The following is a 13,985-nucleotide window of genomic DNA, read 5'->3' on the forward strand; positions in this document are numbered from 1 at the left end:
AGGGAGGATGTGTCTAAGCATCTGACCTCCCACCATGTGCTGGCGAACAGCCTCTAACGTTTGGCTTATCTTTGAGGGAGACAAAGCTGGGAGAAAGGTGTTTTATATGCCACGAGTCATCCTGGCCACTTTTCAGAAGTGGTCCTCTTGTCCCCCTTTTCCTTGTCTGCCTTCCTCTGGAAGCTCTGCCGAAGCCTGTCTGCCATGGGGGACCCTGCTGGGTAGGTGAAATGCTGGCCGCATTGCTTTCCAGCGCCCCGGCCACATGGTAGCCAACCCAGCGGGACACCCCCTGGCCAGGCCAGAAGCCCACACGGACCCGGCTGTAAACAGGACTTTTGTTTGAATGGAAGATGTCCAGAGCACCTTTGTTGTCCTTCCTCCTCTTGGGTGAAATGGTCCTCATGTAACTCTCCTTGTCGCTCCCTTCCAGAAAGAAAGTCTTCCTCACCCAGGATAACTTTCTCACCATCGTTCCGTTCACTGTTCCAAAGGCACTGGAGGTAGGTAATTGATTCAGCCGGAAGGACTCCCAAGACGAGTGCGATTCAGGGAGATAAAGCCATACAAACAAACAAGCACAACCACTGCCTTCCAGCCCCCAAAGATGCCTAGCGATCCCAGCCTATAAATCTTTACAGAAGCAGAAAGCCTCATTGTTCTCCCTAGGAGAGGCTGCTGGGCTCGAACTGCTGACCTTGCGGTTGGTAGCTGGACTTGTATCCCAGAGCTGGGAACTACCAGCTGGATCAGCTTTTGTTCTTCTGGGGGTGGTTGGTTGTTCTGTTTTATTTTTAATGCGATCTCTTAAAGATGGTTAAAGCAGTGGTTCTCAACCTAAAGGGGTCCACGACCTTTCACAAGGGTCACCTATGACCATGGGGAATCACCTATTTCTGATGGTCTTAGGAACTGAGACACCACTCCTCTCTCTGTCTCCAAGTGGGTCCACCCACATGCAGATACGCCCACCAAAGAGTACCCCGGCGTGAAGACTGTTACCCATGCTACACCATGCTTCAAGATAAAATTTCTTTTATTTTCAATAGATATAAATATTTCACAATATATAAGTATATATCTTTTTGTGATTCATCACTGTGCTTTAATGATGTTCAATTTGTAACAATGAAAATACAGCCTGCCTATCAGATATTTTAAAAATTTTTATATCAGATATTTACATTGCGATTCACAACAGTAGCAAAATTACGGTTATGAAGTAGCAACAAAAATAATTTTAGGGTTTGGGTCACCACAACTGTGTTAAAGGGTCATGGCATTAGGAAAGTTGGGAACCACTGTTTTAAAGTGATTTCTTGTAAACGCTTGACTGTGAAAACAGGTGGGTGGGGGTTACATATTGGATCAACATTTTGACATTCAACAACTTCAACAATGTATCAAACCTCCCAGGGCCTTGTTGTGTTCCTTCCTCCCCCACTTCTTTCCACCCCCATCTCCTTCTCCCGTGGACGCCTGTCTACCCTCTATCCCAGCAGTTCTCAACCTTCCTAACGCTGACCCCCACCATAAATTATTTTTGTTGCTATTTCCTAACTATTATTTTGCTACTGTTATGAATCGTAATTGTTAGGAATCTAAATATCTGATATGCAGGATGTGTTTTTATTGCTACAAATTGAACATCACTAAAGCATAGTGATAAATCACAAAAACAATATGTAATTATCTATGTTGTGAAATGTTTATTTCTAATGACAAGTAAATGAAATGTTGTCTTGAAGCACGGTGGAGCCTGGATAACAGTCTTCAAACCGGGGGTACTCTCCGAGGTGGGCGTATCTGCATGTGGGGCAGACCCACCTGGAGATGGAGAGAGAAGCGGTGTCTTGGTTCCGTGTTTTCCGATGGTCTTAGGCAACTCCTGTGAAAGGGTCATTCCACCCTCAAAGGGGTCACAACCCACAGGTTGAGAACCACTGCTCTAGCCTATTACTTCCCCTACCCTCCCCCTTCTCCCCCTCTTAGTAATCTTCAAATTCTGGTCTGTTGTTTTGCTTGAAAACGTTTTCTTCACACACACACACACACACACACACACACACACACACACGGGTACCTCCCCCCCAATGGAATTTCTCTGGGCAGAACAGAGCTTTCATAGAATGCGTTTTTCCCACGAGGCAAAGAGCATCCAGCAACTTGTTCTGAGATAGTGCATCCAGTGGCGTCACGTGGGAAGGTTCTCTCTGGCCACAGAGAATTTTTTTGGTAAAAGCAGTTTCAATGGAATTTTGTGTGTGTGTGTGTGTGTGTGTGTGTGTGATGACTGATTTAAGAGAACAGCGTGAAGCCGTGAAAGTTTGTTTCCTGCTCTGGGAAAAATGCCGCAGAAGCTGTTGTGATGTTGAGCACAGCTTACACAGACAGCGCTATGGGAAAAACTCAAGTGTATGTGTGGTTTTCTTGTTTCAACAAATGTGAACTGTTGGTTGATGACAATCCTTGTTCTGGACATCGCTCAACTTCCTGGATGGATGAAAATGTCGACTGGTAGTGCATTTAGAGTTTTTCCCACCAGGTCAGACTGTTAATCATGCTTTGTGTTTAGAGGTTCTAAAAAGATGCGTAACAGTGCGCTCCAAAAAATGCCTGATTTGTGGCAGATGGGGACTGGTTTTGGTACCAGGACAATGTACCTGCTGATGCAGCCATCTCAGTGCCCCGGTTTTTAGCTAAAAACAGCATGCCTCTCTTGCCCCACGCCCCTTACTCACCTGACCTTGCTCCATGCGACTTCTTTTTGTTTCCGAGAATGAAGCAGGACATGAAAGGACAGTGATGAGACGTAGACTAGGTGAAGAAAAAAGCGAGAGAGGTGCTGTCTGCCATCCAAACAGATGAGTTTGAAAAAAAATATTTTCCCCATGAATGGAATCACAGGTTTGACAAACGTATTAAGTATGACCGAGATTACTTGAAAGGTGATAAGGTTGTCTTATTGTTTTAAAAAAATCTACCAAAAAAAAAATCTAAATACATGGCTTTGAAAAAAATTCCATTGGGGGGGTACCCCCTCATGTATATACATCTACATTTTAAAATCAGTCGTCTCATACAATCTCTGTGCTTTGGCAATTGACTAACGCCACTCAGCACGATGTCGTCCGAATCCATCCACGTCACGGGATGCTTCACGGCTTCATCACTGGTATAAATTTAGCACGGCGTGGCACGCCGGCCATTGTGCATACACCCCAACCCCCACCCCGGTGATACTTCTCCATCTTCTACCGACAGGTATTTCATTTCGGTCCTTGCCATCTTCTCGCTGGGTTGAATGGTGCCGCTGTGGGCATGGCTGTGTCCATACGTATTGGTCCTCTGTGCCCTATTCCCGTGGGGGTGTCTACCAAGCAATGGCCTTGCTGGGCCCTATGGTATTTCTACTCCCACTTGTTTGGCGGCACCAGTGACACGGTGACCTAGCAATGCTGTGACAAAAACACCTCGAGGGGGCACCGTCAGCAGCAGAAGCGCATTTTCTCATAGACCAGAGGTCCCTGCTCAGGAATTCGTGATGGGGCTCCAGAGGCGGGGAGGGGTCCTTGCTGGTCTCCAGTGACCACTGTCCATCCTCAGCGGGGCCACTGTCTCCAGAGCCTGCCCTCCTTTATTCCCCTCCAAGTTGCCCTGGCCTGCTGCTCTAAAGGCTGGTGTTCCAATCCCATTGGCGACGCCTCTGCATAAAGACCTCAGCACCTGCTCCCATCCAGACAGTGGCTCCCGTGAAATGCCTTGACTCACGGCAACGCCATGCGCAACAGAACAAAATCTGACACCCCCCCCCTGCTCCCCGTTTTCTGCCCTGCCCTATCTGAACTCCTTGTTTCAGTCAACCCTTCTCTTTAAAGATCTCGATTGATTTTTTTTTTTTTTTTGGCGGGTTAGGGGGAGGGCTGGTGTAGCTTCTGCACTGATGTCAGAAACACTCTGTTACCTAGATGTTTCTGCACCGGTGGGAAAGAAACAGTGTTGCGGATACGCTTGGTGTAGGGATGCTGGAAAGAAACACCATTACCCACAATGCACCCGTCCTTCTCCCTAGGTTGGCAAGCCTGAACTCAACTCGGCCCTTTTTGCCCATAATATCCTGATGGTGGTGTTAAACAAGAAAGTCTACGCTTACTACTACAAGAAGGATGTCTGGGAACAATGCGAAGGTGCGTGCATCTTGTGTGGTGGGTCCTGCTTGAATGTAGCCGGCCTCCCTCCGAGGTACCTTGTGCAAAGGTAACAGGTGACCTCGAAACCGCCACCTGGCCAGGGCTGCTGCTGTCTCCTCGTCCTTGATTGGCCCCCAACCCCACAGCCTGTCGGCTGGGAGCTGAGGGTCTCCGTAGGGGGCTGTGGTTGTGAGCCAGATGTCTGTCCTGACTGGTTGAAGCGAGCAAGTGGCATCCGTAGGTTGGATACCAAATTGGGCCTCGGATGGAGGGGGCCAGGCTGGGCCCAACAAGGAACTCTAGACATGTAGTGGCCGAGCTGCACATGCATTGCACTCAGAAGCAGGTCACAGAGAGCAGTGATGGGATTTCCAGCTTCCCGTGTGAGAGGCCCAGGTTCGATGCTTGGCCACTGCCTCTCATGCACACCCTAACGCCTGTCTGGCGTGGTGTCTGGCATGACCACACAGGTGGCAGCCGAGCTCCCAGACTGGGACAGGGACGGAAGGCCTGGCGATGATCGACGTCTGGAAACCCTCTGGGCCCCTCTGCCACGAGACCGGAAGGACCGCAGGGTGCCCGTCTACCATGGCAGAGACGTTTGTGTATCCTGCGGGGAGCGGAACCGAATTCTTGCTTCTCTTGGACTCTCTAGAGTTTCTGGGGCCACCAAGGCTGGAGAAACCCTCACCCCCCCTCAAAAAAAAATAGATGGCCCAAGATTATTTTTTAAACCTGACCTATCTCCTAAAGTCCTAAACAACCATTGAGCGTAGCTCGTAGAGCATGTAGGCTTTGAGCCTGGTGCTCTCGCAAGAACGAGATCTCTGTGGGATCAGACGGAAGAGGGCAGCTCACAAGGGCAGGCTGCAAACTCTGGGGGAGGCTCCCTGAGGAACGGCGGCAGGACTTTGCGAGGACACCTGCGGTCAGGATGGCTGACCTGGACACGGAGGGAGCTGGTGAGCTGGTGGCTGTTCTGTGTACACCGTATGCTGTGAGGTGCTGTCGAGCGGCTCTGACCCATAGCAACCCTCGGAACGACAGAACAAAACACCGCCCAGCCCCACACCACCCTCCCTGTTGCTCCTGTGTACACCTGAGCCAAAGGCTGCAGCCGCTGTGCCTGTAGGCCCCCTCTCCTTGGGGGCCTTCCTCTTCTTTGCGGCCCCCTCTACCTTACGGAGCATGACGTCCTTTCCCAGGGACTGGTCTCTCCTGACAACGTGTCCCAAGTGTGTAAGAGTTGCTCTCGCCATCCTTGCTTGCCAAAAGTCTTGAGAGAGGTGGAGCATGCTGTGCGTTCCGGCCACGAGGAGACGGGGTGAGGGCGGTCCGTGTGACACGGAAAGAAGCTTCCCCCTTGGGAAGCCAACCACGTCACAGTGTAAGCAGCCCCAGCCCGTAGCACCCGAGGTTCCATCGCTTCGCCGGCCCGCATCCGCCTCATGGTCTTGATGCATCTGAGCCCGTGGGGAGAGAGTCTCCGTCATGCGGGATCTTCCTCACCGATCCTCGCTTTGCCAAACTGGGCATCCTCCTCTGGGGATGGGTCCTCCTTGGAGATGGGTCCAAACCTGGGAGGTTCACGTCTTGCTTTCAAGGAGCAAGTATTTGGGTTGTGTGCCCCGGTCTTCATTCTCGGGAAGTCCCTGGCATGGCCCACCTTCCTCAGCCCAGCCTCCATGATAATGAGTCCATTCTTCTCCGGTCTTCCCCACCCCCCCCCCATCAGCCGTGGGTGGTCATGACATAATTTCAAAGATATAAAAGCGTAAGGGTGGAGCCTGAAGGTACCTCCTTGTGGACATGGCCTTTTCAGAAGGACATCTCTCTCTCTACCTGTGCCTTCCGGCTGGCAGTGAATCGCGCTGGGACCTGTCAGAGCCCTGGAGGTACATCTACCACCATTGGATCCACAAGACTTTGCACCCACCAGCCCAGGCTCTTCCTGCACTCTGCTTCCTCCCTTGTGGCTGCATGAGTCTGAAGAGGATCTTCTGGACGAGGATCAGACTTAGGGACTGGAGTGGGGCTGGGCTGGGATGTTTCCTTGATAAACCATTGCTTCTCGATAGAAAGCTCTTTCTTACACATATATGAGTGTCGCTGGATTGGTGTCTCTAGTCAACCCAGCCCGACACATCATGCTTCATGGCAAACGTGCAAACCCCCCGCAGCAGCAGTTGGCCTGAGACTCGCATCTCTTCTAAGACGAATGTCTTCATTCTCCTGGAAGTCCCTGGCCGGGGCCAGCCCTTTCAGCTCTACCACAATGCCAGCCCGCCCGTGCTTCCGCAGTTTCCCATCAGCAAATGTGCGAACACCTAGCTTCACGTGGTCCGGAAATCCCTTTCCGCATCGTCTCCCGAGGACAGGCTGTGAGGTAGAGGATCGATGAGCCCGTCTTCCTCGAGGGCGCCCCACATTCATCAAAAGAAACAGACTTTTACTGAAGAGCCCGCTGCCATGGGATAATTCGAGGCTATGCGTTTGGGCTGCTACCCACAGGGTTGGCAGTTTGAAGCCACCATCCACCCCGAGGGAGAAAGACGAGGCTTTCTACTCCTGTCAAGAGTTACTGCTTCAGAAACCCATGGGGGAAGCTCTCCCCTGTCCTATAGGGGCCACTCTGAGTCCGGGGCCACTCAGTCCATGGCAGTGAGTTTGGATTTTATTGTTATTGTAGTTATTATTAGTTGGGGTCTAATACACTTGCCTCATCCTTCCATAGTTTGATCATGTGAAGTAGAACCATTGCCACCACGACCGGCTTCCAGACATTCTTTTTCCGCACGGATTCCTCGATGCCGTCTCCCTTTCACCACCCCCACCCCACCCCAGCTTGCATCTTCTGATACGATGAACAGTGCTTCCCGGTTGATCCTCATCCACAGATCCACGTGGGAGTAAGTCAGACGTTTTGTTCTGGGAAAGGCTCCTCTCGTTTCGGGTCTCTCTAATTTGGAGAGAGAGAGAGAGAGAGAGAGAGAGAGAGAGAGAGAGAGAGAGCCGTCTTGTGTGGAGTCATGATAATCACATGTGAAGGCGCTAACTGCTCAGGAGCTGGGACCGCAGCCCGTGAGCACGCGTAACCTTCTTTCTGCTGCCAGGTCTGGAAGGGTGTCCTCCCGCCCCGGGCTGGGCCAGCCTCCCCCCCCACCCGCCCCCCCCGACACCTGGCAATACCTGGGGGCATTTGTGATTGTCGAGACGAGGGGGAGTCGGTAGCGGGCACTAGGGACGCCCAGGCTGGCCCTCCCCCCAACAAAGAACCTGAATGCTGGCAAACACCAGACGTGGACAGGGCTGGTGGCAGTCCAGCTGGCCACTCTGCCCTAGCCCGCTGTACAACTGAGGTGGCTTTCCAGAACCTGGTGGGAAATTCCATGATTTCTCATCGCGCATCTTTTAAAGGCCCTTTATATTGAGCCATACTTTAAAAATACACAGGCGGCTGGACTCTACAGACGCTCACTGCCAAGGAGTCGATTCCGACTCACAGGATCCTTATGCCATGGCTGCTGTTAGGTGCCATCGATCCATAGCAACCCTGTACACAAAGGAACAAGACTCTGAGTGGTCCTGCCCCGGGGTCCTCCCAGTGGTTCCAATGCCCGATCTTGCAGCCTCTGTGCCAGTCCACCTCGTCAAGGGCCTTCCTCATTTCTGCCGCCCCTCCACTTGACCAAACGTGATGTCCTGCTCCGGGGGCAACATGTCCAAACTATGGAAGACGAAGTACAATTGCGCCCAAGGACCCCCCACGATTGTCAGACGCTGGCAGCTCTGACCTGCTTTCTTCATGGAGGGTGTTCTTGATGTCGTTCCACGGCACGTCAGGTCTTCGGTCATTAGTGCTCAATGGGTCAAATCTGTCCTTGAGGTGGTTTTGAAATTCAGGTGGGACAGACACAGGGTCATATTTTTGGCTCCTTGTTTTCAGTTTCTTTGGCGTTATCCTGCACTGACATGAGCAATTGACGGCCTGCTCCACAGTCGGCCCCTGGTCCGGATTTAGCTGCTGACGCGGAGTTTCTCCAACCGTGTCTTCCCACAGAGGTAGTCAGTTTGATCTCTGCGCATCCGTCCGGGAGCGTCCTTGGTATGGACAGCCTTTGTGCTATAGCAAGGTGTTTGCTATGAACAAGTGGTCGGCTTTACAAAGTTCTATCACGTGACCTCAAGTGCCGTTTCTATCACCCAGCCTGTATTTCCCAACTCCAGCTCCTTCCTCTTTGTCTCCAACTTCCGCATTCCAGTCACCCGTAATTACTCACGCATCTTGACTGCACGTTTGATCAATCCCCTACTGAAGTCAGGGGTAGACTTCTTCAACCTCTTCATCACTAGCTTTTGTGGTTGTGCACAGAGTTGAATACCGGTTGTATTGATTGGATTTCCTTGGCGGAGGATAGGTATAATTCTCTACAATCCCATCACAGAGAGCAGTGTGCTTCCTAATGGATGTAGCAGTTATCCCTCCTGACATGGATGCCATGTCGTTCATCTCTGGATGTCTGCAGCTGTCTCTCTTGGCCTTGAGTCGCCACCCATCAGCAAATGAGGACCCCAAAAACTCCACTCGCACTGGCTTTACCTGCTTCAGGTCACCACGGCGACTCCAGAAATCAGCCCCTCTTCAGCCACACCTCCAGTGCCCTTGGACCCAGGGGCCCATTCTCCGGTGGGACCTCTGGCAGGGTCCTGCTTCCACCATTCAGTTTTCAGGACCCGGGACTGCTCCCAAGTGCCGCAGCTGCCTCTTCCTCCGAAGTGGGGAGCCGAGTCCCCCTCCCTTGTCTGTTCTCAGTGCGGAAGCTCGGCTGGAGCCTGCTCACGTTGGGTGATGCTGCTGGCACTTGAAATGCCAGGGGCACGCGGACAGACAACTAGTAGAGCCGCCTTACACACAGGACAGGGTAAAGCTGCCCCTGTGGGTTTCCGAGACTATAACTCTGGTCGGGAATAAAAAGCCTCTTTTTAAAAAATTTTATTTTATTTTTTTAAACTCCTGTGGAGCTGCTGGTGGTTTTGAACTGGTGGCCTTGGGGTCAGCAACCCGCATGCAGCCCACTAGACCCTCGGGCCTTAGAGTGACCGGCAGGTTCAGGGAACAGCAGAGTGCTTTCACCACAGTGCCACCAGGGCCCCTTTCCACAAACATTACAACCCAGCAAAGGCAGCAGACCCGCCGCCCTCGAATCGAGCCGACTCCCAGCGACCCCCGAGGACAAGGCCGAACTGCCCCAGAGGGTGTCCGGGGCTGGAATTCTTCACCAGGGTAGAAAGCCTCCTCTTTCTCCCGAGGAGCGGCTGATGGCTTCGAACTTCTGACCTTGGTGGTGAGCAGCCCGTAGCATAACCCATTTATACCACCTGGGGTCTAGGAGGTTGGAGGTTAGAGTGTCAAGACGGGTAAAGACTTGTGCCAGGGATGGAGGGGCTGCCCGTCCTTTGGTGTGCCTCTCCCGGGCACCACCTCCCTTCCCCTCTACTCACCCCCCCCAACCCCCACTGTTGGGCGTCTTCCTGTTGGCAAGTTGTCCTTTGCCATTGTTCTGAGTGCCCGCTCCTCCCTCACCGCCCGTGACCACTGTTGAGCCACCTGGGGCAACTCGGTGGACAGCACTGCGCTGTAGCAGAAGATGGGGCTGACCGGGCAGGGCACCGTCTGCATCGGTCTCTATGAGAATAGATTCCCATCACCGTGCAAGCTGCCCCAAAGGCCACGGGGCAGGGCACATGCAAAAGACGTAAAACAACAACAAACACATGGAAACTCAAAGGAGGCTCGCCAAAGGGCTCCTCCCACTGCGACCTTAAACTCTCCTTGAGCATCGGGACTGAGTCCCACAGGCGTTTAAGTGACTTCTTTTCCCCTCTCAGGTATAAAGCACCCCGTGTCTCATGTAAGCGGCAGTAGTTGTTGCTACAGCGCTGATAAGATTTGTCAGGTAAGGGTGGGGGAACTTTCTTTCTCTCTCTTTTCTTTTTTAAATAGCCATCCTCACCCCCACCCCCAAACCACAGTGGCCCTGATCCCCCAAAAGCCCAGGGACTAGTGTCCTCAGGGTACCTTGGCCATGCTGAAGAAGCTGGTCTCAGCTTTACCGCCCCACCCCTGTCTGCTCCACCACCTCCATGGAGGTGCTCCATGCATGGATCTCCCCTGTCGGACATACGGATAACTTGGCGCATGCTCCCGCTGCCCCCCACCCCAACGTCTGTGTTAACCCCGTGACTCCCCGCCACCTTTTGAAGTGGGTGTGCCCACGCGTGTGTCTCTTGCAGGGACTCAGTCACAACATTTTTGCCTACATGGACGGCGAAGAGATAGCCAAGGCGAACATCTACTACTCACAAACCTTGGGCAAACTGTTTCACAGGTACACCTTTGAGCACCAGGTACGTTCCTTGTGCTGTGGAAGGGGCCTGGTGAGCTGCTGGTGGGGGGCTGCCCATTTCCCCTGCCAGAGGCCACGTGGCTAGAACTTGGGAGACTTCCAGGCCAGGAAAATAGACAAGGGGGCCTGAGGTTCCCAGCCAGGTGCAATCGGAGCCCTGGGGAGGGGGCACATGGATGCAGTATAGGCTGAGCGGCTCCCTCCAAGGTCTCTGGTTCAGTATGGCAGTCTGTGTCCAGACAGATTACGGCTTTGGAGACGTGTGTGTGTGTGTGTGTGTGTGTGTGTGTGTGTGTACATGCACATGCTCTCTAGGGTCCCCGTGACTTGGAATTACCCCCAAAGCACTAGACCCTTTGGGTATCATTGGATCAGGGCCTGCCCTCACCTGGCATAGAGCTTCAGGTGAATGTCACCGATAACATCAACGACCTTATTTCTGAGCAAGGTCCTGGTTACAAGTCCTGGTTACAGGTTCCAAGCACAGGATTTCCATCCTTTTTTGTTACCATGGAGAGGACTACAGTGGGTTGAAGAAGTCTTCCCCCCCCCCGCCCCCACCCCCTGAGCTTCCTGTCTGTCCGGAACCTCAGAAGGCGACCTCATTGGACAGGAGGACACTTGCACATGCACTTGGTTAGCAGGAGGCCATGCCCGGTGCCGGGGGCTCCGAGGCACTCCATCCCATGTCCTTACGGGGGGGGGGGGGAGCAGGGCGAGGACACAGACACACACAGGAGGAAGAGGGTCGTGTGAGGACTGTGCAGGGACGGCAGGGACCATTTGTCACAACAGCTCAGCGAGGTACAGGCTCTTTGCCAAGGTCACCCAGCTGGGCAGGACTGGGATGGGAAGAGAGGCGGAGAGAACAGGATCCTCGGGTCACTCAGGGCGAGCACACGGACAGCTTGACCCTTCCCCCGATTCCCTCCCACCCCCCGCCGGGACCAGGCTCCCGTCCCTGCATCTCCCTAGAGAGGGCGTGTGATTAGGACCGGCCTCCTTTCAGTCGGGAGCTATGGTCGTCAAGGTCAGCGGTTTGAAACCAGCAGCAGCCGCTCCTTGTAGAGCGACCGTCTTGGAAACCCACGGGGGCCAGTTCCACCCTGTCCCAGTTGGCATCGGCTCGGCGGCAGTGGGAGTTCTCGTGGCTTGTTATTTTGTTCCGGACGTCTGACTTTGTTATTGCTGCTCGTCTGTTTGTCTTTCCCGTCCGTCGTCCTCCGTGCGCGCACCCTGAGACTGGAAACCACGGGCCTCCCGTGCTGGCTGTGGAATGCACGCACGCACGCTGCCTTGCCGATCCGTCCGTCCGTCTGTACTGCTTTCTGTTTGCTCCGCAGGAAATCACGTCCGGTCTGCTGGGCGGGATCTTCCCCTTTTACTCCTTGTCGCAGACGGCAGTGCTGGTGGTCATGGGGAAAAGGGTAAGTTGGGTTGGAAAACGCCTCTTCCACGACTTTTGCCTTCGACCTGGTTTGGGGCAAACAAAACAAACCACGGAAGCAAAACCCCCCATATGGGCAGCGTTCCCCATCTGAAGTCCACTAGCCATTTTATTTGCCCGTCTCCCTGGTCGCCTGGCGCTTGCGAGTCGTGGGCTGCGATCTGCAGGGCCCCCCGGTCAAAGCCACCAGCTGCCCCGAGGAAGAGAGATGAGGTTCCAGCCTGGGAAACGCACAGGGACCGTTCTGCCCCGTCCTCTAGGGTCGCCCTGGGTCAGAAGAGACTCCATAGCAGTGAGACGTTGGGGGGTGGGGGGAGTTTGAATTGTGTGCGTGCCAGGGTACCCAAGTGCATTGGTGAATCCTCACCTCTATGCCTGCGGCTGCCACCCTGCGTGGGAGCAGGCTGTCTTTTGCCGTGTTGTGCCAGCCAGGCAGGAGCAGTACAGGCTGTGAGTGGTACACCCGACCCAAGCCCTAGTCGTCCGTCTCCGTGGCTGCCGCCCCACGTGCAGGCTGGCCACGGGACAGCGGAGACAGAAGAGGAATCGATGCGTTTGACCGCGTGGGGCTGCAGGAGAAAGGCCCGTGGGCTGCTCGAGGGACACACAGGGCTGTCTCGGAAGACGTACGGCCAGAGGGTTTCTTGGAAGCCAGGGCATCGTCTGACACACGCGGGACCTGCTGCCAGGGGAGGCCAGTCCCTGCAGAAGGACACCATGCTCGGTACAGGGAAGGCGTGGCACAAAAGGGGACGTCCCGCGGGATCCCTCCCCATGGAACAGGTCCTTCGGAGCAACATGTGCAACTATGGAACCACGGAGACAGAAGAGACGGGGCACAGGAAACACGGCCGCAGTGCGGGGAGGAGAGCGAGAGCGTGTATTCAGCAAGGAGTTTAGAGAGCCGCGAGGCCCGCCACCCTCCAGCAGGGCACTGCCCTACGCAACGGAGCGGGCAAACGGCGGGTCTTGCATACCCTGGGCTTTTCATGGGACGTGGGAAGCAAGGAGCGGGGGGCTGGTTGTCCCCCTGGCCGTTCCGGACAAAAGGAAGCAGACTTCTCTTAAGGCACCGTGTAGCCGAGGAGGGAGGCGCCCAGGCGCCAAGGCGTCCGCCTTTCCACCCGGAAGACATGTGTTTGGCGTTCAGCCACCGTCCGGAGACCCGCGTCGTGGCGCCAGCAGAGAGCAGGCCAGGCACACCTTCTTCTCGGCTGTGGTCCTCCACCTTCCTGCTGCCTCGTCCTTTCATACGGTTCCTCGTGTTGTGGTGACACTCCCCCCCCCCATCATAAAGTTACTTTTGTTGCTGCTTCATCACTGACATTTAGCCACTGTGATGAATTGGGCGACCCCTGTGAAAGGGTCGTTCGACACCCCCCCCCCAAAGGGGTCACAACCCACAGGTGGAGAACCACTGGGCTAGGCCCTCAGTTTCCCACCACGGAGACCCTCCTCGAGGTAGACGGGCCCTTCTGGCTGCTGCGATGGGCTCAGACACGGGTGCCACGGCCCAGGCCACACTGCCTGGGAGGCCCCAGCCACACGCGTGACGTCTGCCACACGGCGTGACGTCTGCGGGATCCACCTCTTCACGATACCGCAGAGACGAAGCCAGCCAGCAGAGGACCCAGCGATGGCGAGTGAAGTGAGGTGCCGAGCCCCACGAAGATCACCCAGAGCCAGCAGCCGTCAGAGAGATCAGAGCCTCTCCCCCTGGGCCAGCCTTCCCTGAGAGCCACTTCCTGGACGTCAGCCCGCGGGGGCGAAAGACGGGGGCCGTGTGCTCGCGGGAAGAGTGCCCGTCCCGAGCACACGGCGCCGCGCTGTCCTGCAGCACCTGCTCTGCCTCCCGTCACCCCACTAGTTCAGCCCGGACGCTGCTGAGCTTGTCTCCAGAGCAGCTGGAATCTAGGAAGAAGAACGCGGCGTCGGGATCGG

The 13,985-nt window shown here is 54.6% G+C and overlaps 1 protein-coding gene across 1 annotated transcript in view; it reads left to right on the top strand.

Moving 5' to 3' along the window:
* Positions 1–204: 204 nt before the first annotated feature.
* Positions 205–13,985, top strand: part of CATSPERD (catsper channel auxiliary subunit delta) — a 61,009-nt gene continuing 47,228 nt past the window's right edge. Inside the window, exons 1-6 of the mRNA XM_075530463.1 lie at positions 205–221; positions 434–503; positions 4,073–4,187; positions 10,059–10,147; positions 10,485–10,598; positions 11,941–12,024. Of these exons, the coding sequence (XP_075386578.1) occupies positions 205–221; positions 434–503; positions 4,073–4,187; positions 10,059–10,147; positions 10,485–10,598; positions 11,941–12,024 (489 nt within the window). The remainder of the gene's footprint in view (positions 222–433; positions 504–4,072; positions 4,188–10,058; positions 10,148–10,484; positions 10,599–11,940; positions 12,025–13,985) is intronic.

Source organism: Tenrec ecaudatus, chromosome 1, assembly GCF_050624435.1.
Source record: "Tenrec ecaudatus isolate mTenEca1 chromosome 1, mTenEca1.hap1, whole genome shotgun sequence".
Taxonomy (NCBI): Eukaryota; Metazoa; Chordata; class Mammalia; order Afrosoricida; family Tenrecidae; genus Tenrec; species Tenrec ecaudatus.